The 27445-nt window shown below is 32.9% G+C and overlaps 2 protein-coding genes and 2 long non-coding RNA genes across 6 annotated transcripts; 3 read left to right on the forward strand and 1 right to left on the reverse strand.

The window, feature by feature from the left end:
* Positions 1-2087: 2087 nt before the first annotated feature.
* Positions 2088-3111, forward strand: LOC131611222 (putative glucose-6-phosphate 1-epimerase). Its single transcript, XM_058883313.1, has 3 exons — positions 2088-2767; positions 2851-2925; positions 3001-3111. The coding sequence occupies exons 1-3, from the start codon at positions 2654-2656 to the stop codon at positions 3094-3096; spliced, it is 285 nt and encodes a 94-aa protein (XP_058739296.1). The 5' UTR covers positions 2088-2653; the 3' UTR covers positions 3097-3111.
* Positions 3112-5427: 2316 nt separating this feature from the next.
* Positions 5428-7423, forward strand: LOC131611223 (uncharacterized). Of its 3 annotated transcripts, none has more exons than XR_009286796.1 (4): positions 5428-5826; positions 6282-6330; positions 6470-6971; positions 7062-7423. It is a non-coding gene; the product is annotated as an uncharacterized LOC131611223 (long non-coding RNA). The 3 variants fall into 3 exon arrangements; XR_009286795.1 differs by having other exon boundaries at positions 6470-6564; positions 6768-7423; XR_009286794.1 differs by having other exon boundaries at positions 6470-7423.
* A 4190-nt stretch (positions 7424-11613) lies between these two features.
* Positions 11614-13545, forward strand: LOC131608896 (phenolic glucoside malonyltransferase 1-like). Its single transcript, XM_058880481.1, has one exon. The coding sequence runs from the start codon at positions 11731-11733 to the stop codon at positions 13132-13134; it is 1404 nt and encodes a 467-aa protein (XP_058736464.1). The 5' UTR covers positions 11614-11730; the 3' UTR covers positions 13135-13545.
* An 8611-nt stretch (positions 13546-22156) lies between these two features.
* Positions 22157-25840, reverse strand: LOC131608898 (uncharacterized). Its single transcript, XR_009285870.1, has 5 exons — positions 24743-25840; positions 24446-24581; positions 23575-23651; positions 23343-23490; positions 22157-22473 (listed from the first exon to the last, which is right to left on the reverse strand). It is a non-coding gene; the product is annotated as an uncharacterized LOC131608898 (long non-coding RNA).
* Positions 25841-27445: the final 1605 nt, after the last annotated feature.

A 27445-nucleotide genomic window follows, 5' to 3' on the forward strand; every position in this document is an offset into this window, starting at 1 on the left:
GTTTTTAGCTGATCCTGCTGTTGAAAATGATAGTGTTGGTAATCGAAGTGGTGGTTCAAATGTTGACGTCAACTTAGGCAACAACAATGTCAAGAAGGAAATAGAAGAAGGCTACAATTGTTTTTCAAATCAATTTGTTCCTGATTATATTAGCAACAGGGTTCATGTTGATGAAGATGATCGGTTATTAAGAAAAAGTTTTAGTGTTGGGAAAAGCACATTACTTTCTAATCAAGAATTTGATACCCCTAAAATGCAACGTGTTGTTGATGAAGATTATAAACAAATCCTTAATTCTGGGAGGGTTGTTGGTGGTGATTTTGTCTATGGTTCTTTTATGAATGCCAATGACACATCCAATGTGAAAGATGAACGTAATTCCTCTGATTCAGATCTAATTGTTTTGGAATCTTGTCCATATTGTGAAAACACCCCTTTCAAATCTTCAAAAGCATATGATTCATCTGTAAGTGTCTTCAACTTACTTCAAGCAATGTATACGTAATAGTCATATCTTGCAAATTGTCCACAAACATATATACATTATTCAAAAACTTATTTTATTTTAAGTTGCAAACAGTTAATTTTTAACTCTTTTCATAACACGTATTTATGATCTGTGTGTTTAGTGTTTTGGAGAAGAAATGCACCCGAAAGACAACAAGCAAATGACTTGTATTTATCATTCTCAATTTCGGAAAAGACTTGTGGAATATCTTGATAGGCCTTATGACTATGAAGAGTATAAATCTCTTCTTGCTAAAGCAAATGAACGAAGGCAAAAGGAACGTCATTTAGAAACACGGCAGGGGGTGATTGAGTCATATCACTGTGGAGGTGTCACCAAATCGCATCTTGATTCGCACCCTGGTAGGTCCATATTTTCTCTTGTATTCTCCATTTTGTGGTTTGTGCTAGTTTTTTTGGTAGCTTTTACTTTTGGATTTTCAACTTCTATTCTCGATATCGCTCAACTCTTTCTATGCTCAATCTGATTTCAGACCTCTATCAAATATTTGTTTCCTAATTGTGCAGATGTAGCCAAAGCTATTGCCATGGAGTCCAAGGAAAATCGTATTTTGTTTCTCTTGCGTGGATTTTTTTTCTGGATACAAGTAAGTAAATAGATTCATGTACATTTTTGTACATTTTGTTCGGTGCATTGTTACATGATTCATCATTTAATGTTTTGTTTCTAATACCAGTGAATGTGAGTTTTTTTTTTGTATAGATTTTTTCTGGATACAAGTATTACCATTTCATTTTATGATACGACGCGGTTGGTTGATATGGAGCACCTTACTGCCCACCACCAGCGGCTTTTAGTAGAGTTTTGCAGGTAAATTACGATTTTATACTTCTGAACCTCTATGAAAAGAAGTCGTCTTAAGATATATAATATCGAAGTAACAAAGCTTTATTCTGTAGTTTGGTGATGCCAGTGGTATACAATCGCCAATATCATTCGGTGGTTTTGGGAGTTTATTAAGACATCTAGGGGGACGGTCAGCGGGTACGCCTTTCTATGATATCTGTTGCATTGTTTTTGGATACAATTGACTTGTTTTTACGATCGGTTATCACTTTGCGAATGAAGGAATAATGAAGCAATCAGTGGTGATTATCTTGACTTGCACAACTTGTCTTTGTTGAATCCATACATGGTATGTTTCTGCATTCTTTAAATGGTTTGACTAATTCATCAACCTTTTGTAAAACCAAGTACTGGTATTTTTGCTTAATGCAGCCCAACTTGAGTGCTTCATGGTTGTTCCAAAAAGGAATGTCAGCGAAGCAACAGTCCCATGATGTTCTTGAAGATTTTATCAATGAACTTCTTTATGCCAATTTTAGTTGTATGCAGGTAGTTCATCTCACTCATCACTTGAGGTTTATTGTCTTTAAGACATCATCACCACGCTATCTATAATGTATATAGCTATCTTCTTTCTAATAGCTCCAAACCTACATCATGAAGATTACGTATATTTTTACTTTTTTATTTATTTCATTTATATAATTTTCATTAAAAAAAATGAAGTTTATTCCATCATTGTTTATTTTTCAACTAATTGCATATCATCATCTTATCTATCTATTCTACCTCCCAGTCCCTACCTTGTTGACCTAAAATCAAAGGTCCAAAATCCACTAACTTTTCAATCATTTAAACCTTAACCGTTATTCTTGAGTCACATGTTCATATTAGATTCCACCATAGACCTTGAAATTTCAAAAACCATTCAATTCAAAAATTTAACACAGATTTGATTTCTCTGAGGTTCAATAATTCTTATTTTTAACATTAAATATAACATGATTTGTTACCTCGACAAGACACCATTTTATCCTCAATATTTGATCTTCACTCTTGACTTGTAACTATCAAGTATCAACCTTATTTCATTCCTTTTCAATTCAATTTTCAATAATAACTGAAAAAGAAAAAAAAACTCGGTTTGTCACAAGAAAGTTCTCATAGGAACCTCGTGATTTTTCATCTGCTGAACCGTTTCCGTCACGTCAAAGTTTGTTTTCTTTATAGTCTTATAAAGTGTCCACTATTAGTTACAAAGAGAGGGAAAAAAACGGTTTCTTGTTTCTTGTTTTTTGTTTCTTTGAATTGTTGCTCTCAAAGAAGGTTTTGGTGGAGATGAATCATTCTGGAGGTGAAAGTGATCATAACAGAAAGTTAGTTGAAGTTACCAAGGACAAGAATGGAATAGGCCATGTCGTTCTTCGAAACCCTCGAGGAGCTTCGGCAACGGTTACATTCTCTTAACTCTTTCAATTTTTCAAGTTTTGAATTTGATTGATGATGCTAGCGTGTGTTGTGTGTGATTCTTTCAGGTTAGCTTGCACGGAGGGCAAGTTCTTTCGTGGAAAACGGAACGCGGCGAAGAGTTGTTGTTTTCTAGTACTAAGGTAGATCAAGATTAGGTTTTTCAATTTGATTTCTCAACAGATTTTGGAATATAAAATGTTACAATTTTTTATCAGGCAATCTTTAGTCCTCCGAAACCGGTCCGAGGAGGAATCCCAATCTGTTTTCCACAGGTAATTTTACCGATACTAGTACTATTAATTAACACCTGAATCCACCCAAACCAAAACCAACCTATAAAAACGGTCTCGGATCGACACACCAATCCGGCCAAAGATATGTAATTCACACAAATAAAAGATATTTGATTATTTAAAAGATATGTGATTATTTAAATTGATAATATTAGATAAACAATTAATAAATACTTAATAAATAATATACATCTCTTTTATCTAATTAATACTATTATATGAAATTTAAAATTAAAATTAATTCAGTTGAAAAGATAATTAGATTAATTCATCAAATATTTTCCTAATAAATATCGGTAAGTCAATGTTGTACTTACAATTTGAGAAAGAGAATCTGTTAGGTAGCTAGCATTGGCATTTCTTAATTGAGGTGCATCTGAAGCATAACCAGAAGAGTAATAATTTATGCCAATAAAATCAAATGAGCCATTGACTAATCTAGACTGATAACTCCAAAGACAGACTTAGATTTTCTCACCATTTTGTAGGTATTAAACATTTACTAGGTAGGCTTAAGAATTTGTTCAAGAGGTATGGCAGAATGTGAGCTTCTCAAATGGTATGTTCAAGAGGTGAGTGATTTGATTTGATGTATGCTTTTTTCAATGAGTTTTATGATTGATGATGTCTGATTGATTGTAATGGTAGGGTGATAAAGCTACTATAGAAATTACGAGCCGGTATAAAGGAAAAGTTTGTAATATTCTTCATGTTTCAGGTGACATTGTGAAGGTGAGATATGAAAACTTGTAAATCTGAAAGATTTGATCATATAGGCTCTTAAAGAGGCTTTTGAGGTCTTTTGCAACAAAGGTGTTGCTGGAAACTCTAGTGCAGAACTTCTTGCCACTTTTTGTGATAACATTCTCAACAAAGGATGTTTTCATTATTTTATAGACTTTGGCAGTACATGTTCAACAAGTTAGAGCTTCATGTACCCATTTTAGGGATTGACAAGGCTGGCAAAACGGTAAAACATTTTTTAACCTCGTAGTTTTTAAGAAATTAGAGGTTTGTTGTGTGGCTCTGAATTGCTATATAATGAATAATTTTGTAGACTTTGCTTGAGAAGATGAAGTCGGTGTACACGAATGTAGAAGGTCTTCCTCCGGATCGAATTGTGGAAAGCAGTTGCTTCTCCAGGGCGTAGTATTTTGGCCATGGATGAATCCAATGCTACATGTGGAAAGCGGTTGGATTCAATTGGACTAGAGAACACCGAAGCTAACCGTCAAACATGGCGTAAAATTATATATGAAGAAAGTGTTATGACTTGGTTAAAATATAATTTTTATGTGTATGATTTTATAGTATTTGAAATATTATGAATGCACATGATTTTGTATACTTTTTGGTTAATATTAAAAATATTTTGACTTAGTTAAAATATGATTTTTATGTGTATGATTTTATAGTATTTGCAATATTATGACTGAAAATGAAATATAACTAAATGGTGTATATGAAATAGGGTGTAAATAGATTTAAATATAATATAATTGTTCATTCATAAATGACGTATTTACACCCGATTTTTATTAAAACAGGGTGTAATTAAGAACGTATCTACACCCGATTTTAGTTAAAACAGGGTGTAATTAAAACGTAATTACCCCCAATTAAACCCGATTTTTATTAAAACAGGGTGTAATTAAAACGGAAATACGCTCAATTACACCCAATTTTTACTAAAATAGGGTGTAATTAAAACGTAATTACGCCCAATTACACCCGATTTTTATTAAAACAGGGTGTAAATAAAAACGTAGTTACGCCCAATTACAACCGATTTTTGTTAAAATAGGGTGTAACGTAGAACATATTTACACCCGATATTCTTAAAATAGGGAGTAATTACAAACGTATTTACACCCATTTTATAAACGGGTGTAAATGCGTTAGACATTTCTCACCCTGTGGATATACACCCGATTTTTATTAAAAATAATGGGTGTAAATTTAATAAAAAACGGGTGTAAATTAACATTTTTGTACTAGTGTTAGGGTTATATATTGATTCATCTAGAATTAAATTAGTTTAGAACATACTATATTGTTTCTACGTCTTTTTTTTTTATTTCTGTTGTTGCATGGAATGTTAATATGATATTTGTTCTGTCACTCAACATAAAGAAAGAGACGGCGAGCAAATAACATGCAGCCTATAACAAATAGTCTACTATCTACTATCTACTATCTATCCATTAATAATAGATTGATCAAACTCTCTAAATTACCCTTCCTTAAAAAATAATTTACACTACAAATTGGACATTTTAGTAATTAACAAAATAACCCTTCACTTTTCATCTTTTCTAATTGCTTGCACCAAGTGTTACTCTTTCCCAAAACACTACTCCCCTATTTTTTTCTATATCTCTCTGTTTTCTCTCGTCTCCCTTTACCCTTTACCCTCCAACCCTAACATTCCACACATGAATCGCCTTACTCCATCATCTTCTTCGAAGCAACATTCCACACAAGCCCTGCGTTTTCTCTTTCTCTCTTGCACGTACCTTTCCTTTCTCTCTTTCGTGTTCTTTGGCCTCTATTCTCAATTCCTAGATTGTTGTCGCCCCTTGTCCTTCTCCTCTTGACGAACCTCCATATGCGAACTCCTCAACTCAAAAGTCAAAAGAAGATGAAGAATCATGTGAAGATGTCGTTGATAAAGGTTGTTTCGAAGAAGATGCACATGAATTTCAAACTTCACGACCTTAGATTCTGAACTTGAATCAAATTCTTCAAGTAAGACTCTGTCAACTTAAACTTTTCATTCTCCATAGTTTTTTTAAAATCAATGATTGTTTTTAAAATCTGAATTTTACAGCTTTTGATTTTTGTTTTTGATGAAAAATGCTTTCAATGTCTATTTCATGTGATTTTGCCCTAACTTTTTTTTTAGGATCAAACTCTAACATTTGCTTCATGTCTCTTTGTTCTGTTGTTTTCAGGATGAATTTCGTTCTATAATTTTCAACACTGTAGGTTTATATTTATGTCGGTTTAGTTTTTTAATGTATGTTCAAGTTGAAAGCTATGGTCTTTAAGTAAAAAGTGATTATATGTTTTTGTTAGATTACACTACTATTTCAGATTTTAGTTTATTAAAGTATTCGTATGTTGTAGGTTAATGAAAGTTATGGTTGATTCTGGGGTTACCACAATTGATGTAACTATTTTGGTGTTTCTTTTCCTTATAGCTCTTTCGATGAACTTGAAGAACAAATGCTTAAAGAGCGGAAATTACAGGTAATATACATTAAACCGATTGATAAACATTAAACTGTCTCTCTGGAAGTTATAATTCTTAACCTTTGATGTTATCAACAGTTTATCCCAATTGATTATGTCATTAATTTTTGGTTTTTACATTTACTTCCTTTATTAGCTTCTGCCCTTGAATTTGGTTCAGCAACTGCCACTGCTCTGATTGCATTGTTGAAAAAGGGTTCGTGGCTTTCACTCGAGGAGTTTCGTGTCAAGGTAAATAATTATTTCAATAACAATGTAAATGTATCTCCAATCAGGACCCATTCTCATGTATTGGTTTTCAATTTCAATATATAATCTACAGATTCTTCCTACATATTGGTCATCATTGTCGAATATGATTTTTTTATTTACCATTTTTATACTCATTCTTTGGCATATTTTCTGAATGACTGATGTATTTTGAGCTTTTGCAGTGACTCAACAACTATCTATGATTGCTACTTTACCTGTTGTTCTGCTTTTCTTCTTTCATATCCTCCTCATTAAAATGGTAAGATAGTATGCCTTCATGTTGAAATTAATCTCCTAGTTTCTTATGTTCTTCACGCTACAGGAAAAAGCTGGGGCTGGTTCTACAACACTATCAATGGTTAATAGTTTATCTTAATATTTCTACAGTTAAGCATTATCGATTTGTTTTAACATAATATTTGATCCGATTTTTACCAAATCTAATTTCATCTAAATTAAATAATATTATGTTGCAGCTCAATTAACTACTACCGAGGAGAATGATCTCAAGTCCCAAATTGCGGTACATATTTTGGATTTCTCATCTTGTAGGTTCTGGTTATTTGTTCCTATATAAATAAGAACATTTGGTTTAATAAATAGTGGTTTTGTTAAGATATTAAATCTAGACTTGATTTGATTTGTTAGTGGTTGTTTGAAGTTAGATCTCTGAGTTTCATCTATGACTTCTGTTACAGCCTCTGAGTAGATTGGTTTTTGCTAAGGAATACTTTATGACTTGTCTTTTTGGTGTATGTTAGAAAGGAAATAACGTCCCTTCCAAGACAATGGAATTGGTATTTTAAAGATGTGACTCACTAGTTTGATTTGACTATTACTCATTGGTGGTTTTGGATTATATGTAGATTTTTTAGATAAAAATTTGCTCACATTGCTTCATTACTAGTTATAGCAATATTGCATATATTAGATCTTCTATATGTTAATGTGTTTACATAAAATCAATCGGACATGTTAAATTATTTGAATGATAAAGCATAATATGTTTACTTTAGAAAATCAGTACTAAGAGAAAGTAAGAAACAACTTGTAAAATGGCTAAAATGAAAAAGATTAATATTACATTATGAAAATAGAAAGCTACAACTAAATTAAAGTTATTTACTAGAGTTATATATTGGGTCTCTCACGCACAAAACTCTTAGGCTATGTTTGAGAGTTTAGAAGGGAGGGGAGGGGAAGACTTTTTTTTTTTTGTAAGCAAGTTTCATTAAATTAAACAAAAGTTCACGGAACAAGATTACAAAAAGCACGGAACAAAGCCGCGAAAGGAAAATTCCCCACCAAATGAAACCTAGCTTAAGTAAAACAAAGGGGTTTTGTCGAACTCATAAAAGTTACAATTGATATGGGGAATATTCCCGATAAAAGACCACCTCCATAAAAGCGCCTTACAACTCCAAACTACATCACGAGTGTTCCACACCGCATTCTTGAAAATAATGCCATTCCTAACAAGCCATATACTCCAAATAATAGTCATTCATATACACCCCATCTTACTTTTGCTCACCTTCTTTGACTTACAAAAAGAGAACCATATCCAAAAACTCTCCTTAAAATCCGCCCCTTTGTAGTTGGACATACCAATCCAAGAAGCCATATCATTCCACACCTCATCCACCTTACGGCAACTCAAGAAAAGATGAAGGGTAGATTCTAAATAATCCTCGCAAACAACACAAGAAAGATTGGAGGTGGAAGATAAAATACCTCGAGACAATAAGGAATTTTTTGTTGCAATCCTATACTTAGAGCATCTCCATCCAAACGCTTTAACTTTTAAAGGAATATCTCCCTTCCAAAGAAGAGAAGTAACAAAATCAAAGCGACTTGGAGGGTCGTGAATCTCAACCCCTTTAGGAATGACTCCGTAACAAGAAGAAACGAAAAAAGAGTCATGACCCACCTTACGCCAAACCGCTCGATCTCTCGCACCATCAACCGATGCAATAGCCACATCAAGCCGGTGTAGATCCAACAAATCCCTTAAAGCCGTCAAAATGCCTTCCAAATCTTCCGGAACTATAGGGATCCCCAAATCGTTCCACACCCACATATCACCTTCCCACGCTCCCATGCAAGCAACGTAAACATCATGTAAAAGAGAAATAGCAAAAAGAGACGAAAAAAGCAACTTTAAAGTCCCCTCCTCTAACCAAGAGGAATGCCAAAAAGAAGTAGAATAACCATCACCAAGGCAAAAAGAAACATTATTAGCAAAAAAATCCCTGGACAACTTTTTATCCAAAGACAAAATATCCGACCACCAAACCGACTTCGAAGTATACTTATCGTATTCCTCCTTCTATAGAATTTTTAAAAAAATATAGAAAAATATTTGACATTTTTAAAAAAACTGATTTTGTATACAATGATAAAAGAGTGTATATCATTACTATACTTTTAATTTTTCAAATAGTATAAAACATAAAAGATTTTTAAAAATTTATGTAAGCTCCACAAAATCCTCTAAACCCCTCTTTCTATATAAATTTTGAGTTTTCTCAATTTAGGGGGTTTTTGGTGTTATAAATAAAAACAAACTCTAAAACCCTAACAACCAAAATCATTCAATTATTTTCACTCAATCCTTCTATTTTTTCAAAGTCCTTCCCTCCTTTTTCCTCCAAATTCCCAAACACAGCCTTAAAGAAATGATATTTTTGTAGCTAATATTTTCTCTAAAAGTGAACTCTCTTTTTAAGAGATCTCGAACCGTAATATATATTTTATTTAATTATTATGAGATTTTGTTTGTCCAATACAACTAAGGTTACAAATAGAGGGATTTATACAATAAAATTTGACACCTATCAAGGGTCTCAGTAATACTGAACCGGACGACAGTCTTACTCAAATTATTTGCTAGCCTAACCACCATTCCACAATAATTATGCCTTCTTGCTATAATATCAACAGTGACCGAGATGTCATATCGGAGATGAGAGTAGTTATAGAAGAGTTAAGTCGCCAAAACTAAACCTCGTAGAACAATGTTTATAACCTTCAACAACAACTGGATTATGACGAACGAGTATGGATAGATGCCCTGGATCGTAAACCCGTCTCTATCAATATTTGAGACTTAATTTACCATATAACTTCAAACAACACTAATTGGTGACCTTCGATGGAAAGAGCGACTCACATGAACAAGCTACCACCATGAATACCTAAAAGTTTATAATAGGTGCAACAAACTCACTAACTGCAAACTCCTTTATATGGACTTTGAAGGAGGAAACAATGTGCTGGTATGTGAACCTTTAAAAGTTATCCATCATCACTTATCAATATCTCTAGGGGAAATTAATTAATTCACTAATTTTCTACAAGAAAACACCGTATGGTGTCTAACCCAAGCCTATTCAATATGGGGAAGAGGCATTTCAAGACCTTATGTGAGTATCTAACAAGGTTCAATGAGGATACCATTAAGATGATAATTCTCAATAAAGAAATGTTCGTAGGAGATTTCTAAAATTGGCTGAAAGCTGAAAAATTCAATGAATCTTTCTCCTATAAGCAAGTGGACTTGAAGGAAGAAATTATTCGAAGGGTTGAATTTTATGTGAAGGGCAAGTAAAGAAACATTGTTAAGAGGGCTAGAGAAATAAAGTAAAAACACAGCGAAAAGCTAGACTCGAACGAATCTTTGTTGTCTATTTATAAAGTAACAATGGTCAAGACATTTCAAGCTCATCAATTCACGTGAAATACTATTGATATGCGTGAAACCCTCATCAACCAATCAGAATGTGAATACTACAACGGTCCATCTTGGATTCAAAGTGCTAAAATGTAAACTTAATGCAATATAAACACCGATAATGAAAGCAATTACATGAAGTACAACAATACATTTCTCTAGAATGGATTGCAAGAGCAAGAAAATATGTCAAGATTTGGTCCTTAACCTAACTGTTTCTCTTGTAATTTTAAAAAATTATTTTTTTAAATGGATGGTTATATAAATAGAATTTAATCTAACTTTTGTTATATTTATACCATAAACAAATACATGCAAAAATATTTGAGTTTTAAAAACACCCGAGTGTGCAACAAAATTTAGAGTTTGAGATTCAACAACTTAAAGTATCATTAAATATATTAAATAGCGTCGAAAATGATGATGATGTTGATAATGAAGATGATGAAAATTCGAATTTGTCAACAAATATGATATTTTGCATATTGAACTAGTAGAAAATGAAGTGTTGATTGAAGAATTAAAAGCATTGAACCAAATTCAAACTAAAAATTCGAAAAATATTGATTCGTGTAAGTTATTTTTCAAATATAATTTCATTTTTCAGATAAATATTTTCTAAATCAATTTGAAAGATTATTTGTTCAATAAAAGGTAAACTTACTCTTATGTTATTAATTTTATGGTTCAGAACTAAGTAATAAAGTGGTTTTTGTAAAATTAAAATTTCATCATATAAATTCATCATCGATTAATATATAGTCCCAACCCATAAAAAAAGTGAAGAATTTTGACTCAGTTAAACCACTCAGCATTACCTTAGTTAAACCAATACTTTCATAGAAAAAATAACAACTTTTCATAACACCCTACGTTACCTCAGCTATCTTAATCGAAATAAAATACATTTTCCAACTAGGTGAAGAAAGATTATTATAGTAATGATATAGCGCCGTATTATGCACTTCGCAAGTTCTATTGTTTTTAGTTTTAATGGAGAAAAGTGCACAAATAGTCGCATAGTTACTATCTCACCTATCTCTAAACTAGCTTCTTTTGTGGATGATGACTTTATCAATATTTTAACCTATACCACCGAACTTACTTTGCACTAATTGGACATATAGTAAGTCCAATGAGATGGCTATAAATATAAAAATAAACAAAAGCCATAGCCGTTTATATCTTTGCTTTTGCCACCCTATCATAGAGTTTTCCACAACTTTTTATTTTAAAATTTTTTCCAACTAGTTTCCTTTGCCGTCCTAATGAAAAACAAGTAGCAAAACAACAGCAGCAAAACTCAATTTTTTTCCTACACGTCTCTCTCTAATATTTCATCTATAATAAAGCTTTCTTCTAACCTTTCTTAGCTAAAATTTTCATTCAAACAACACTTCCCTTTGTTTCACATGGCTTCCAACAACATTAAAATTCACGAACACTTTAAGGTAGTTCCAACATCATCAACTCAAACAACAACAATAACCCCTCTCACTTACTTTGATAGATTTTGGCTACGGTTTCATCCGGTAGAACGTGTTTTCTTCTACACCCTCCCAAATTCACAATCACACCCCTCTTTCTTCTTCCAAGAAATAGTTCCAAATCTCAAATCTTCACTTGCTTTAACCCTCCAACACTTTCTCCCTTTAGCCGGTAAAATCGTTTGGCCTTCTGATTCTTCAAAACCATTCATCCAATTCAATCCCAACGATGAAGACGGAGTTTCATTACTAATTGCAGAATCTGATTTAGATTTCAACCATCTCATTGAAAACTCACCACAAGAAGCTTCGTTGTCTCGTTCGCTTATACCCTATTTAGAATCAACAGATTCTTTTGCTTCTGTTATCTCAATTCAAATAACCCTTTTTCCGAAAAATGGTTTTTCTATAGGTATCAGCACACACCATGCAGTTCTTGATGGAAAATCTTCAACCATGTTCATCAAAGCATGGGCTTATCTATGCAACAAAATAATCAAAACCCTAGAAGAATCACCAACTTTGTCGCCAAAATTAGAGCCTTCATTCAATAGAGAAATCATCAAAGAAAATAACTCAATCGAGAGCTTATCCAAGATATTCCCAAGAGAAAAAGGAAACGAACGAAGCCTAAAGATTTTTCCTTTTGAACCAAAACTCGAAGAATCTGTCCGTGCTACGTTCAAGCTCACACGCGAAGATTTGGATCAAATAAAACAAAGGGTGTTATCGAAATGGGATATATTCGAAACAAATGATCCAAAGCCAGAGAATTTATCGTCGTTTGTTCTCACTTGTGCTTATTCACTAGTTTGCATTGCAAAAGCCATTCAAGGAGTTGAAAAGGAGAGAGAAAAGTTTACATTTGCTTTCACTATAGATTGCAGATCGAGGTTAGAACCACCAATACCAAATAACTATTTTGGAAACTGTGTATTAGGGCATTTCATTAACACACAACCATTGGATTTCATAAAAGAAGATGGTTTGAATTTAGTTTCAAAAAGTATTTATGATCAAATCAAGTTGATAAAAGAAGAGGGTGTTTTTGAAGGAATTAAAGATGTGTTTGCTAAATATACTTCTTTGGTAAGTGAAGGAGTTGAAATTATAGGAGTGGCGGGGTCTAATAGGTTTGGTGTTTATGAGACTGATTTCGGTTGGGGAAGGCCGGAGAAGGTGGAGATAGTGTCGATCGATAGAGGTTTAACAATTGGTTTGGCAGAGAGCAAAGATGGTAATGGTGGAGTTGAAGTTGGGCTTGTTCTTAATAAACATGTAATGGATCGCTTTAGCACTTTGTTTCTTGAAGGACTAAGCATTGATTGATTGATTAATAAGCATATGGATTGGACAAAATGGACAACATTTATTTCTTTAAGAACTTTTAGTTTGCATTTTTTTCCTTATCACCATCAGTATAGTTCGGTTTCGGGAATCAGCTCTGACATCAAGTGGGTCAAACCTCCTTCCAATCGCAGTTACGAGATAACGAACCGTAGTTCTTTCTACCAAATCCAGCGCCAATCAAAATGGACAACATTTATTTTTTACGAACTTTTAGTTTGCATTTTGAATAAAAGAGAGAATGATTTTTTTTTGTTGAATTAATTACATTTCTAATACTATATTTTAGCAATGAGATATTATAAATAAATATTAGTTTTATAATAGTACGTACATCATGATTGTTCTAGATCATTGAATTTGTTTAGACCATACTATGTTGTTTTTATTCTACTCTTCTTTTTGTTTTCTTTTTGTTCTGGATCATGGAATCTTGATACCATATCTGTTATATCGCACAACATAAAAAAAGAGACAGCGAGCAAATAAGATGCAGCCTGTGAAAAATAGTTTGTTGCGTCTGAAATATGAAAATGGTTTGTCTTTTAGGGGAATTTAGGGATATTAATGTCCTTTGTAGACGATTGCCTAAAGTATATCGCATGTAGTTTTACTAGGAGTGGAATCACAGTATTAAAACAAAAACACATTTAATTTTGAAGTTGTAGGGGATTTAACCACGGCTAGACAAACGAGGTAATGAAAGGTGTCATGAAAATTTGCAATTACATTTCGATTTTTCACTAATTAAAAATTAAAGTTTTCTGCGAATGGGTTCGATCTCTAGCAACTATATTTCTATTATTTTTAGAATTGGATGGAGCATCCAAAATTTTCTTTTGTTTGAAAGTGAAACCGAGGTAACATAGTAATAGTATTACCTCAATTTATAATATTAAACAAGAAGAAAACATTATTTTCCATTTTTATTTTTCAATATTGAAACAGAACCTGTTTGACGGAATCAGATTTTAAACCATTCAGAAAAATTGAAACAGAACATGTATTACATAACTTGTATTACAGATCCATATGTTACACCATTCAGAAACACCATTTGCAAAGTCAAAATGACACACACCTTATAATTTTACAACAAAAACTTATGTTAAAAGGATCAGTGACATAAAAACTTATTTTTCTTGAATTACTATGATGAATGGTTCGTTCATATAAGTTGTCTTTCGACGACCAACCAGTGTGAATCTTAAATCATCGGTTTCTGCATGAGTGTTACTGTCAATCCACTTGCACTTAAATAAAGACACTTTAAAAGTAACATAATGTCATAATCAATCTCTAAAATCTCATCAATGACCCCAAAGTTTGCTCTAGATGCTAGTACATGACTATTATCTTTAGAACTAGAGAAGTACAAGATCCAGCTTCAACCATAACCCCACTATTTTATATAGTACTATGATCATCCTTTGATTTTGTATAGAATAAAAATTTAATAATGTCGTATGCACTCTAATTTACTACATTAATCTTAGGCATGTGTGACATTCATTTAATTGTCTCTGATGCACTACACTCTTTAGAATTCCTTTCATTAAACCAAGTTATGAAAGTTTTGTTATCCTTTGTCAACAACAATGTTTCACCCATCTGGGAGAATTTTTCTTTGATAAGATTTTTGTGAGAGGACAAGTAAGGTTGAATTTCACCAACGTTATTCAATATATACAAATGGACTTGAAGAAATACATTTCGGTCCAATGTCTTGACATTTAAACCTAGAATATCTCTACCATCATATCTTCCATCATGACAAATAATTTGTATAAAATTCAATAGCTTCTTCTATGATGTATCGTTGGATGTAACATTCTCGTTTTTATTTTATTAATTACTTGATTTGAGTGGGATACTTTAGTTATTTAATAATAATAATATTTTGAATAATAATAATTTGAAAGATCTATTTATTAATTATTTTAAAATATTAAAGAAAGTGAGAGTAGTGGCTTTGTGGTTAAAATAGAATTTAAATAAATGTAGGAAGGTGGAAATAATTAAGATAAACTAAAGAAATTAATAGGAATTATGGATAAAATAAATTTAGAATTTTTATTTAAAGGGGATAGAAGCATTGTTGTTAGTGTGTGAAAAAATGGTTAAAGGCAAGAGTAGGAGAAAGTGAGACAACCCTAGCATAAAAGAGAAACACGAGAACTTCTATTGTCAAAGCTTCAAACTTTTTTGCGTAATGAAAGTAGGGGAAAATTATTCAATAATTAGCTGGTAACAATGGGGTAGTGGGGATTCCTTAACCCTTGTAGCGTAAACATGTTAGCTTACGTTATTCATACTTGTTAATCTATTGATGTGTTTTTTATCTATGTTAGAATAAGATTTGGTTATGCATTCAATCTTTAAGTTTTGATGATAACAATACATTTATTTGTTATGGAATAGTTTTGTACTCTAATAATTTCTTAGGTGTGCAGATTCACTATTTTAGTTGACTAGGATTGTTGCCTAGAAAAATCATCAGAATCAGCGTCATCATACAGTAGAAGAACTTCATCTCAATCTGAAGTGACATCTGCAGTTTTGGAGAATGTTGAATGACTCATCAGAAAAGAATTTGTCGATAGAAATCTCTTCAGAAGCTCAAGTTCATACTTCAGCTGATGCAAAATGACATCTTTCTCATTGTACAAAATCTCCATCCCCATAAATTATACCCACTTTCCTAGGTCACTCATCTGAAATTCATTCATCAGTACCTTCTTGAACTTGACTATCTCATAAGAACAACTCTCAACCAGCAATATGTCATCAACATAAAGACACACCATAATCATATTGCCTCTAGAAGTATGTTGAACATAAACACCATACTCCATCTACCATTTTTGAAACACCTGCTTTCTGAAAAATGAATCAATCTTCAAATTCCAAGCTCTTGGCGCTTGCTTTAGTCCATACAAATATTTATGCAACTTGTACACCATCCCTTCCTGATTCTTTTTCACAAATCCAGGAGGTTGTGACACATAAAATTCTTCTTCTAACGGATCGTTCAGAAATGCAGATTTAACATCCAGATGTATCATAAGACAATTTCTATTAGCAACTATAGCAATCACCAGCCTGATTGTTTCATATCTAGCTACAGGTGCAAACACCTCAAAGTAATCTAGCTCAGGTTTATGAAGAAAACCTCTAACTACTAACCTTGCTTTATGTTTGCCGATTGATCTATCTGCCTTCAACTTTACCTTGAAAACCCATCTGGCGCGGATGACTTTCTTCTCCTTTGGAAGCTCAGTTAACTCCCAATTCTTGTTTCTTTCTATAGCCTTAAGTTCTTCTTTCATGGCGTTCATCCAGACTTTCTTCTTGATTGCTTCTTATGTAATTACAGATTCAAAGTCTACTAACATGACACAGTGAATGACTTCACCTTCTGAGTCTATTTCAGTATCGTTTAACATGTCAAACTCTGCAAACCTTCTAGTTATTTGTCTCATTCTTTGTGGTATCATAACTTGTTCTAAATCTTTTACAGAACCTGGAATAGTATTAGCTTCTGGACCTCCTCTAGAAACATTATGCCTTTAGATATGAATGCAAACGCTAGAGTGTTGCACAAACAATAACACAAATAAAATATTCAAAATATCAACCTTAACATAAAGATAATTCAATACTTGCACACATCTAAATGTTAGGTTTGAGTCTCTTTAAAGAACAATGTAATCCGGGTTTTTCTCCAATGAGCATAAGATTTGATCACATTTAGATTTGTAAAGGATTATGTTTTTATTTGTTTTTCTAAAAGCCTCCAAAAAGATTTAACTTGTTTTTATTCAAATTTAAATCTCCAATTAAATAGATTTGATCTCATTCAATCATATCTAACACATCCAAATAACACATTGCTAAGAGATAGAAACAAACCTCTTTGCACACATCCAAAAAATACGCTCAGAACAACAACAACAACATTAGCCTGCTAGCAAGGGCTTGATGTTGCACACATGTTGGAACATCGTGTCCCACATGTGTTCTTTCTTCACTAAAACATCTTGTACACTCCAAGTTGTTTTGCTAATGCAGCCAATCGAAAGGAACAACAAAGATAGCAAGCAAAAAATAGTTGAGAAAGAAGGCAAGTAAAGAGTAAACAAATAATTTGAAATGAAGAGAAAATAAGATGGTTAACACCTTTATATACCCACTAAGAAAATGACTATATATGATCCAAAAACAATTTTCACTGCAGATATGATTTTCATCAAAGCAGATTGAATTCATTTTGCTGGTAGATGATATGTTGCTATTTTTGGCCTATTAATCCATTAAATCTTGGTCTTAATCGATTAAATCATTAATGCTAAGGATGATTAGAACCAGATTCGCCTTTGGATATGTTGCTAATAGAAATATGATATTCTAATCTATTAAATATCATTCTTAATTGATTAGATAATGTAAGATTTGAAAAATAAATAGACTTAATCGATTAACTGTTAGAATTAATTTATGAGGTATGCTATTCTTACACCAAAGTCTACACCCAATATTTACACCAAACACTCACTACGCCAAATTTAAGTTGTAGCAGTGCAGCTACGAAAGCGCTTTTAGAAAAAGCGCTCTCGTAGGGTTCGTTAAAAACAAAATTAAAAAACAAGGGAAAATGATGCAAATAAAGCGCTCTGGTAGGAGGTATGAGAGCGCTTTTGAAAAGCGCTCTGGTAGGGGGGTATGAGAGCGCTTTTAAAAAGCGCTCTGGTAGGGGGGTATGAGAGCGCTTTTGAAAAGCGCGCTGGTAGGGGGGTATGAGAGCGTTTTTGAAAAGCACTCTGGTAGGGGGTAATGATAGCAGGCTACGAGAGCGCTTTTATGTCAAAAGAGCTGGTATAGACCAGGCTATGAGAGCGCTTTTCAGAAGCGCTTTAGTAGCCTTTATTTCTAAAAACAAAAACACGCATTTCTCACCCACTACTGTTTCTCACTTTCTCTCTTTCGTTTTCACCGCCGCTCTCCTCCGTCTCTGGGTTCTCTATGCCGCTCTCCTCCGTCACTGTGTTCATACGCGTTTTCCCCCTTTCATTTTCCAGACACGAGCCCTAGCAACTCTCACCATCGTTTTCTCTTCATCGTTTTCATCTTCTCCAGTCGCCATCTCTGTGTTTTCCAGAATATCATTTTCATCTTTTCCAGAATATCATTGTTCATCATTGTCGTCGGCCACGTTGTGTCTTTTGGAATTGGAAGCCAAATCAATCGACCCCTACAAGGTTAGTTTCATTGAAAAGTATTGAATTTTGAGGGTTTATAATTTGGGGTTTTATATTGTAATGTTGTATATTGTTTCTATTTTATCAAAGAATATGCATTTGCCTTATCTATGTTGTTTTATTTTTTTCAGACTCTCTCTTCAATATCACTCTGATAAGAACAAGGCCAAAGGTGCACCATCTCGCCGCCGCCGCCGTCATCTTCATCTCTAGTTGCCATCTTTCTATCATTTTCACTCAAGAGGATTTCTTGCATTATTCAGAGGCATTGAGTGAGTTTATTTCTCACTCTCAAGAGGTAATGCTTAAATTCTCTCTTTTTTTGTTTTATGTGATCTTCATCTCCTTTTCTATTGGTTTAGATTTGAAACTTTAATTGGTAGCATGGGTTAATTAAACTTGGTGAAGTAAAGATAGAAAGCATGGATAGGATTATGTGATGGTATTGAAACACAGGGAGGGATGTATAAGATTGGTGTTAAAGTGTTGTTGTTGGACATGATATTTGCATAGAAATCGTGTTAATTCAAGTGTCTAAGTGCTGGAAATTTTTGTGGTGTTATTTGATATTGTTAGCATGATATTTGGTTGAAATGGTGGATTAAAGAGAGGGTATAATAGTGGAAGTTTACTTGGTTCTTGCTTACTTGAGTTGTTCAGCACTAATTGTTGAATTTGATGGATAACACTTGATAATATGCGGTTATTTATTATTTAGTTCTAGCTTTCAACTAATAATTTTCAATATATAGATTTAACATGTGTATAAACTAGTAGCATGATAAAACCTCATTTCGATTCTTGTTTTGGTCATTCTTTGAATTTAGTTTAAACACCATGAGTTTGGTCATACTTGCGTATCGATGTTGACATATTTCTTTGTCTTCTGCAGGTTCTTTCGTAGCTACAGGTTCATTGGCTCTTATATAGCTCCCCTCTTGAAAGGTGAGTTATTATTTTTCAATCGATTATACATATAAATTTATTTTTGTTGGATTGAAATTTAAAAGGAAAGTTAGTATTTCAAATTTCTTTCAATCGGTTTTTTCCTTCTCAAATTACTGGTGTCGCACGCTCGCGAAAAATGAACAGAGTCGCCACCAATATATTTATCCCATAAGGGAAAGGAATATCAGAAAACCTAACAAAGGAAGGAACAGGGTCTTGCGACCAGAGAATCAAGGTACGGGAGTCGGTTACGCAAGGGGAAGGTATTAGCACCCCTCACGCCCATCGTACTCGATGGTATCCACCTATGTTTGTTTCTATCTAAAGGGTGTATATCTATGTCTATGTCTAAATGCGAATGCATGCAAAAATGTAGGGAAAATAAAGAATTGTACTCGCACGGGCCCTACCCCGCTGCCTACGTATCACTAGTACAAAAATGTTAATTTACACCCGTTTTTTATTAAATTTACACCCATTATTTTTAATAAAAATCGGGTGTATATCCACAGGGTGAGAAATGTCTAACGAATTTACACCCGTTATTTTTAACAAAAATCGGGTGTAATTGAGTGTAATTACGTTTTTAATTACACCATGTTTTAATAAAAATCGGGTGTAATTGGACGTAATTACGTTTTTAATTACACCCTGTTTTAATAAAAATCGGGTGTAATTGGGCGTATTTACGTTTTTAATTACACTCTGTTTTAATAAAGATCGGGTGTTATTTGGCGTAATTACGTTTTAATTACACCCTGTTTTAATAAAAAATCGGGTGTAATTGGGCGTAATTACGTTTTAATTACACCCTCTTTTAATAAAAATCGGGTGTAATTGAGCTTAATTATGTTTTAATTACACCCTATTTTATTAAAAATTGGGTGTAAATATGTTCTTAATTACCCCCTATTTTAGTAAAAACCGGGTGTAAATACGCCATTTATGAATGAACAATTATATCTATTTACACCCTATTTCATACACACCATTTAGTTATATTTCATTTTCAGTCATAATATTGCAAATACTATAAAATCATACACATAAAAACCATATTTTAACTAAGTCAAAATATTTTTAGTATTAACCAAAAAGTATACAAAATCATGTGCAGTCATAATATTTCAAGTACTATAAAATCATACACATAAAAATTATATTTTAACTAAGTCATAACACTTTCTTCCTATATAAGTTTTCTTCTTCTTCTTTGGCTTTTGTTTGGGCAACATTTCTATGTCCTTATCCTCTTCAACCATTTGCATTTGATCTTGTAGATTTTGCTCCTCAATCTTGCTCAAATGGAAAATTAAACATGTTCTAATACTAGACAACAAGAAAATTTAAGCTATCTGAAAAAAGTGAAGATCAAAATGGTGAGATGCCAAAGATAAATGAAGACATATTATTCAATGACTCTGAGTTCATATTGCATTACTCCTTTAGGTTGTCGAAGTTGCAGTTAAACAGAACAGCAAAAATAAAAAATTTAAATTATGATTATGGTTTGATATGATTGATTAATTGTTACATTATGATACAAAAAGACTAAACCTTAACTTTCATTTATACTAACTATTACAAACAAACATGAAAACTTTCTGATAAAATAATTTGCAACAATTTGAGATGATAAACAAACCCTATGAGACAATCCAAATTCCAAAATACTTCAAAACAACATGAAGATATCACAAGATAGGTTCATAATATCTTATAAAATAGATGCTAGTATGGAAACACATTAGATTTAATAAATATTTTAATGCAACCTCATTCATTAGCACAAGATGGGATTCATAAGACACAGATTTCTGTTAGAACTCAGTTTTCTTCACATCTCTATAGATTTGTTATGATACCATAAATGTAATTGAATTCTCTAAACATGATTTCATTTGTAGATTGTACTTCAAGACAGAAATAAGCCTTTCACTTGATAATCAACTTTCGGTTTTACAGTTCCATCCAAAGAAAGATGTTTATTAATTTCTATTGTTATATTATCCCCTTTAACCATTAGATCTTCATTCATCCTAGTAGAATTATCATGATTTTCTCATTTTGATTTTTGAGCCAAATTTGCTATCAAACATTTACAGAAACTAGAGACTAGACATGGCAACGACAATAATTAACAAAGTGAATTAAGTGTACTAATCAAATGTGTTGATGTTGTGTTAGTGTCAAATACTAAGACTAGACAGAACACCGACAATGATTTAAGGAAATGAATGAAGTGTACTAAATACTAATTGCATGTGTCGGTGTTATGTTAGTGTCGAACACGGGATACACCTTCAATTTTTCTTTGGGAAACTCCCAACTATGCTAATCGGGAGTATGCTAATCACAGGCACCACTCGTCAAGCCTTACTTGAGATTAAGCCTTGCTTCTTGTTACTTGCCATGAGAGGGGTATATTAACTAATAAGCCCGGTGATATAAAATTTACTGGTTTTAAGTACATGTGAGAGTAGTAATCTCTTATAGTGGAGAAAAGTTCCTAGCCTTGAGAATTCTATGGTAGAAGGTATTTTCAAACTGCAAGCTGCAAAACAATGGTACCAATGTTGTGTAATATTATCAAAACATCACCAACATGACAATAACCCTGTTGACTAAAAAGGATTAGAATTCATCTTCCTTCATACATTCACAACAATTGGGATGTTTGGGAAACAGGATTAGGATCGGGATCAACTAGTACTTTTGCAGCTGCTATTGGCAGTGGTGTTAGTGATCCTCACAGGGACTAAAACAAATCCAAAAAAAGTATTTTAGAGGGACGGAAACAAAGCAAACATCGACTGAAGTGAAAAAGGTAAATATTATAGGAACCATTTCAGCCAAAAAAAATTACAGGGACCGAAGATGATATGACTTTACTATATGCACCGAACCTAGATTCCCATTATGAGATCATCAAAAGTCAAAACATTCAGACTCTTAAATCCATCGTGATATTACAGAAAAATCAAAAGCATTATTGCAGAAGCTCAAAAGTTATTAAATTCACATTTCTCACCATTAGATCACCTCGAACTCCTGCTTCTTCTATAGCTTCTCTTACAGCAGCCTCTTCAACAGTTTCATCATTCTCCCAACCTCCCTTTAATGGGAAAACATCATAACAATCAGAAAACAATGCACAACTGATCTCAAGCAGATTATGTTACAGAACATTGCATAAATGAGAAGCAGCAAACATTTTAAACGGACACTTAAACTGCACTTGATTGTGCAAAATAACTTTTGAAAGTATCATATGCAATTCAATAAAGGTATCTGGTCAATAGATTCATATAGGTTTTTAACAAAAATTTACAATACATTTGATTTATTCATAGGGCTCCCCAAATATGTATTTCAGTTCGAATGTCCTGTACGTAGTATTGTGAACAGAATCCAGTGATTTTGCCATCTCATCAGAAGCAGAGACACAAAAAATTGAACTAAGTTAACAATGTAATAGGAACAGAAAATGGTCAATAGGTTAATAAAGCCCCCACATTTTATACACTGGGTATATGAGATGAGCAGTTCTGAAATTATTTGAGCTTAAAGCATTGAATACATGATGAAGCTATTTTGTTACCTAAAAAACAAGTTCGAGTTTGAAGTCCGGTTCGACTATATTGAGGCTCAAGCATTAGGGGGTTGACATACGTAAAGTAGCCCGTGTATGTGTAAATTATTATATTATAGTCATCTTTACAAGATTTCATTCTCTAACCTAAGTCATCTTTATGGATACAAAACTAATTTTTATTTTACTTCACTTCTAGAGTGAATTCCCACAATCCATTATCACCAACATCAGTCAATTCCAAGAAAAGAGCTATAGTATAAAAACAACTTAATGCAATTGATATTCTCTTTCTAATAACTCACAGGTAGCAGGATCACGGGAGAAATTTCATTTAGTTCTTTGGAGCGATTCATCCCAAATGAATCCATAGAGTTAGTAAAACCAGTTACCTTATAAGAGTACAAAACATATTCTGGTAATGGAATGCCAATATACATTTTCCCTTCATCCCAAAAAACCATTATGGACAATTGAGGTATTTTGCCCATAAATAAGAGATAGGCACAAATACGTGGATTGGAGTTTCTGTAGTAACACCTGCAATTAATAAATTATATTTTAAGACCTTTTGTCGATAAACTTGTAACTTCCCAATTAATAGTAGTAGGAAGAAATACTGACCATCTGAAACTCCTGAAAATATTTTACATGTATCAGTCTCCTTTCTAGAAGTTGTAATTCCGCTCTGACCTGACCTCCTATACACAAGAACTTACACTGTTATTCTCTTAAGTCATGCTGTGCCAGAAACAATCATGGTCTATCAGCTATCATTTATAAATGTCACATTCCCTTACTAGCAATTCAGAATGCATTTCAATAAAATCCATCTTATACAGTATTCTTCTATAGCCTCCAAAAGCCTTTTTACAGTGCAAGTAGTTATGTGACACTATTTGGAAAACTATATCAATACAGCTTGTAACATTTTTCATACACTTTTTGAACTTATTGAGAAAACAACTTATATCATATATAAAAATAATTTGAATTTATGTTATCTTTTGTTATAAAAATGGTTTATGTGAGCTTATTCATAAGTTCTTATTTTGATAAGTACTTGAGCTATAAGCTACAAATAAGCCATTTATCCAAGCAAACTCTTAATAACAATAGCAGCTGAGCGAAGTTTCACTACATCGTATCAATGCAGCGCTGCTGTAATGTCTATTTAACAGCATTGGCTAAAACATTGCCATATAATTTTAAAACTTCACATTCAATTTTCCCAATGATTGACCATGTTCTCATCTTACATTAGGCTTATAAAGAAGTGGGCATTGCTTATTGCTGAAATGGACAGTCAATGAGCAATAAAATAAGCTGTCGTGCAAGAGAAAAGGCGAGACAGGAGGAGGAACATGGTGATTTACAGTTTTGAAAATAAGATTATTCTTAACAATAGCACATACGATATTAAATAGCACATGATAGCAAATACACCATAGTTCATACGATATCGCCTAGTTTAGAGAATAAGTGAAGAAAGTACCATATCTTGATCCAATAACGGCATAAGTATATTGAACAAGATTGATCAACTTCAAGAGGGTACCTCCAGCATCCAACAGCAATGCACCATATGCTCTGCCACCACCATGAGTAGCTTGATCCACTTACACATTTCACTTCAATACCATCATCATCACCACAAAAAATTGATGAAAAACGTTTGAGAGAAAATAAGTTTCAAAAGTATTATGACTTGTTATCGTAATACCCTTGATCATATATGAAATTAGATCTGAAGTGAAGAAAATAGTCAAAAAGCTTTGGTGTATGTGCTAACCATTGAAGGGCACTGTTCATGAAGCAAATATTTCCTAGATTCTGTAATCCAGTTAATCCCAAGAAACCGGCTTCACCAAGGTCTAGAGAGAAGGTCAAAGAACCCGCACACGTACAATCAGAATTCAAACTGTCAGCAGTACATTTCGTCATCATCGAAGCACTGGCACTGCTAGAAAAACTTGCCATCTTTTTTCCCTTTCCTACATCTCATTGAGTTTGCAAATCCAGAAGAGTATGTATACATTGTTCATAGTTAAAACTAGTTTGGCAGATAAGGGAATCCAATCATAGCCAATAATTCTAAAAGGGTAATGTCATTATAGTAAATTGTAAAAAAAGCCATTAAGAGACACACAACACAAGACAAGAAATCAGAATAAAAAACAATAGCATATATAAGTCTCACAGAAATTTGAGTTATCCTCACTTTATTCATACAGGAAACACAATAAGGTAGATTCAAATACATTGTTGCATCTACAAACCTAATATAATAGGTCAGTTCCCACTAAAGATTATTGACACTTGAAAATAAAAAATAAAGCAGGAATACAAAATACTTGTGAGAAAAAATCACAAACAACATTTTGTTGTATAAGGAAAATATGAAAGAAACAAGTAGCTTCTAAAAAAAACCTACAGTAAGCATTCTAAATATGAATCGAACAAAATCATGGAACTTGCGACCAAACGCTGAAAATAATAGCTTAAACCCACAAAATAACTGCAGAGAAACGCGGTTCTCCCTTACCTCCAGTAAATCTAGTTGTGACAAGAGATTTAGAGAAGAGGGGTTGAGCCACTGAAGGATTGATGGCTTGTGAGAAGAAATTTGGAGCGATTCAGTTTAGGGAGGGAGCTATTGAGCGAATCAAGTGTTCAGCCATCGATTGAGTTCAGCGAGCGGTTGAGTTCAGCCATCGAATGAGGGTTTCAGCAGCATATGAAGGGTTGAACGATTGAGTTCAGGGAAGGAGCGTTTAGCGATTGAAGGGTTATCGTGCGAAGAGAAATTTTGGGATTTAGGGTTTCTGAAGAGAAATTTTATGAGATAGAGCTATTGAAGTGTGAGAGAAATATGAGAGTTTCGGTAATGAGAAATTTGAAGCGATGTATATTTCTTTTACTTATTTGTTTTTATAAAAATAAATTAAGCGCCTTTATTGAAAATTGAGAGCCTTTTATTTCAGATCTTTTACCAATGGTTGGCATGTAACTTTGGTCTCTATAGGCCATCTATACCAACACTTTTTTTTACCGTCACTAAAGGTGTCCGATGGTATATGGCAAATTTTTTGTAGTGCACCTTCTCCCTTCCAGCCTTCATATATAATCAAAACACCAAAACAAAGAAGAATTTCAAGTAAGAACATCAAACAATTTTTTTTGTTTATATAAATTTACACTCGTTTTTTAGTTTAAAAGGAGTAATTGAAATTTGATTATAATAAATTTTTTAATTTAAACCCGTTTTTAGGAAAAAGGGTGTATATTATAACCAGATAATGCAAAAGTGACATTTTATTTACAAAATTGCCACCAAAAATTCTCAATTACACCCGTTTTTAGTAAATCGGGTGTAAATTTTAAAATTATATTGTTTTATTTGTACTAGTGTATCCTTTTCAGGAATCAGAGTTACCGTAGCTCTGCTAAAGATTTTCTGTTTGTTTTTGTGTTTTTTAATTGGGCGGCGTTAACGCTCACGCTCTTGCATAAGGGGACAGCCTAGGATGCAATAGAGCGGAGATAACATTGCTCTTAGGTGCCAACGAGGCAAAAGAAAAAAGAAATGATTGGTTTGTGTCTTTTAGGATAGATGAGTGATGAACAGTTCCCAATACCGGGCCACTCACCACTTTCTCTACTTTGTTTTGAATTTGAACCATTATTAGGTGTTTTAAGTGTTTTTGGGTTGTGTATTTTTTTAAGGGGGATTTGTTTGCGAGTCGAATCACATAAAATGTATAATGATCGAGAAGCAGATTAGGGAATGAATCCCACTCACTTCCATCCCATTATGTAATGTTCGAGAAACAGATTAGGGAATGAATCCCACTCATTTCTCTCCCATTAATTAATGTTTGAGAAACAGATTAGGGAATGAATCCCACTAGTTTCTCTCCCATTAAGTAGTGACCGAGAAACAGATTAGGGAATGAATCCCACTCGTTTCTATGCCACTAAGCGATTGAGAAATAGATTAGGGAATGAATCCCACTCATTTCTCAATCACTTTCTTAATGTGATTCGCATCTTCCTTTTATTAATGTTTTAAAGAGTTGAAAAAGAAAAAGAATGAAATAGGGAACTATTCCTAAATTCTAATCTAAGTTGTTCTAATTCCTATTGTTAACATACTAATGGTATTAATAAGGTAATAGGCCAAAAGTATGGCCAAAAGCTAGTAACAAAGTCACACAAAAAATCATATAGAAATCAACATGAAAATAGTACAAAACGATTCAAGCATTATTACAAAAATGAAACTAAAAAACTACTATTTTTATGGGTTTTCTAATGTCAATGATCACCTAAAAATCTAACAAAATGTTAAAGGTTTTATCGTGTTTTTATCAACTAAAAGTAAAAAAACTATTGTGAAGTGAACTAAAATCTATCATTGATTTTATGCCTTTTTTATTTGATTTAAAATTAGAATTGTGAGCTAAAAATAAAAGCAAAACAAAAATTAAAGTGG

Source organism: Vicia villosa, linkage group LG6 (assembly GCF_029867415.1).
Source record: "Vicia villosa cultivar HV-30 ecotype Madison, WI linkage group LG6, Vvil1.0, whole genome shotgun sequence".
Classification (NCBI taxonomy): domain Eukaryota; kingdom Viridiplantae; phylum Streptophyta; class Magnoliopsida; order Fabales; family Fabaceae; genus Vicia; species Vicia villosa.

Excerpts from the sequence above, each read along its gene's own strand:
- LOC131611222 (XM_058883313.1), top strand. The coding sequence starts at position 2,654 with ATGAATCATTCTGGAGGTGAAAGTGATCATAACAGAAAGTTAGTTGAA. Across the intron at positions 2,768-2,850 it reads CTCGAGGAGCTTCGGCAACG|GTTAGCTTGCACGGAGGGCA; the intron begins GTTACATTCTCT and ends TGATTCTTTCAG. Across the intron at positions 2,926-3,000 it reads TGTTGTTTTCTAGTACTAAG|GCAATCTTTAGTCCTCCGAA; the intron begins GTAGATCAAGAT and ends ATTTTTTATCAG.
- LOC131608896 (XM_058880481.1), top strand. The coding sequence starts at position 11,731 with ATGGCTTCCAACAACATTAAAATTCACGAACACTTTAAGGTAGTTCCA.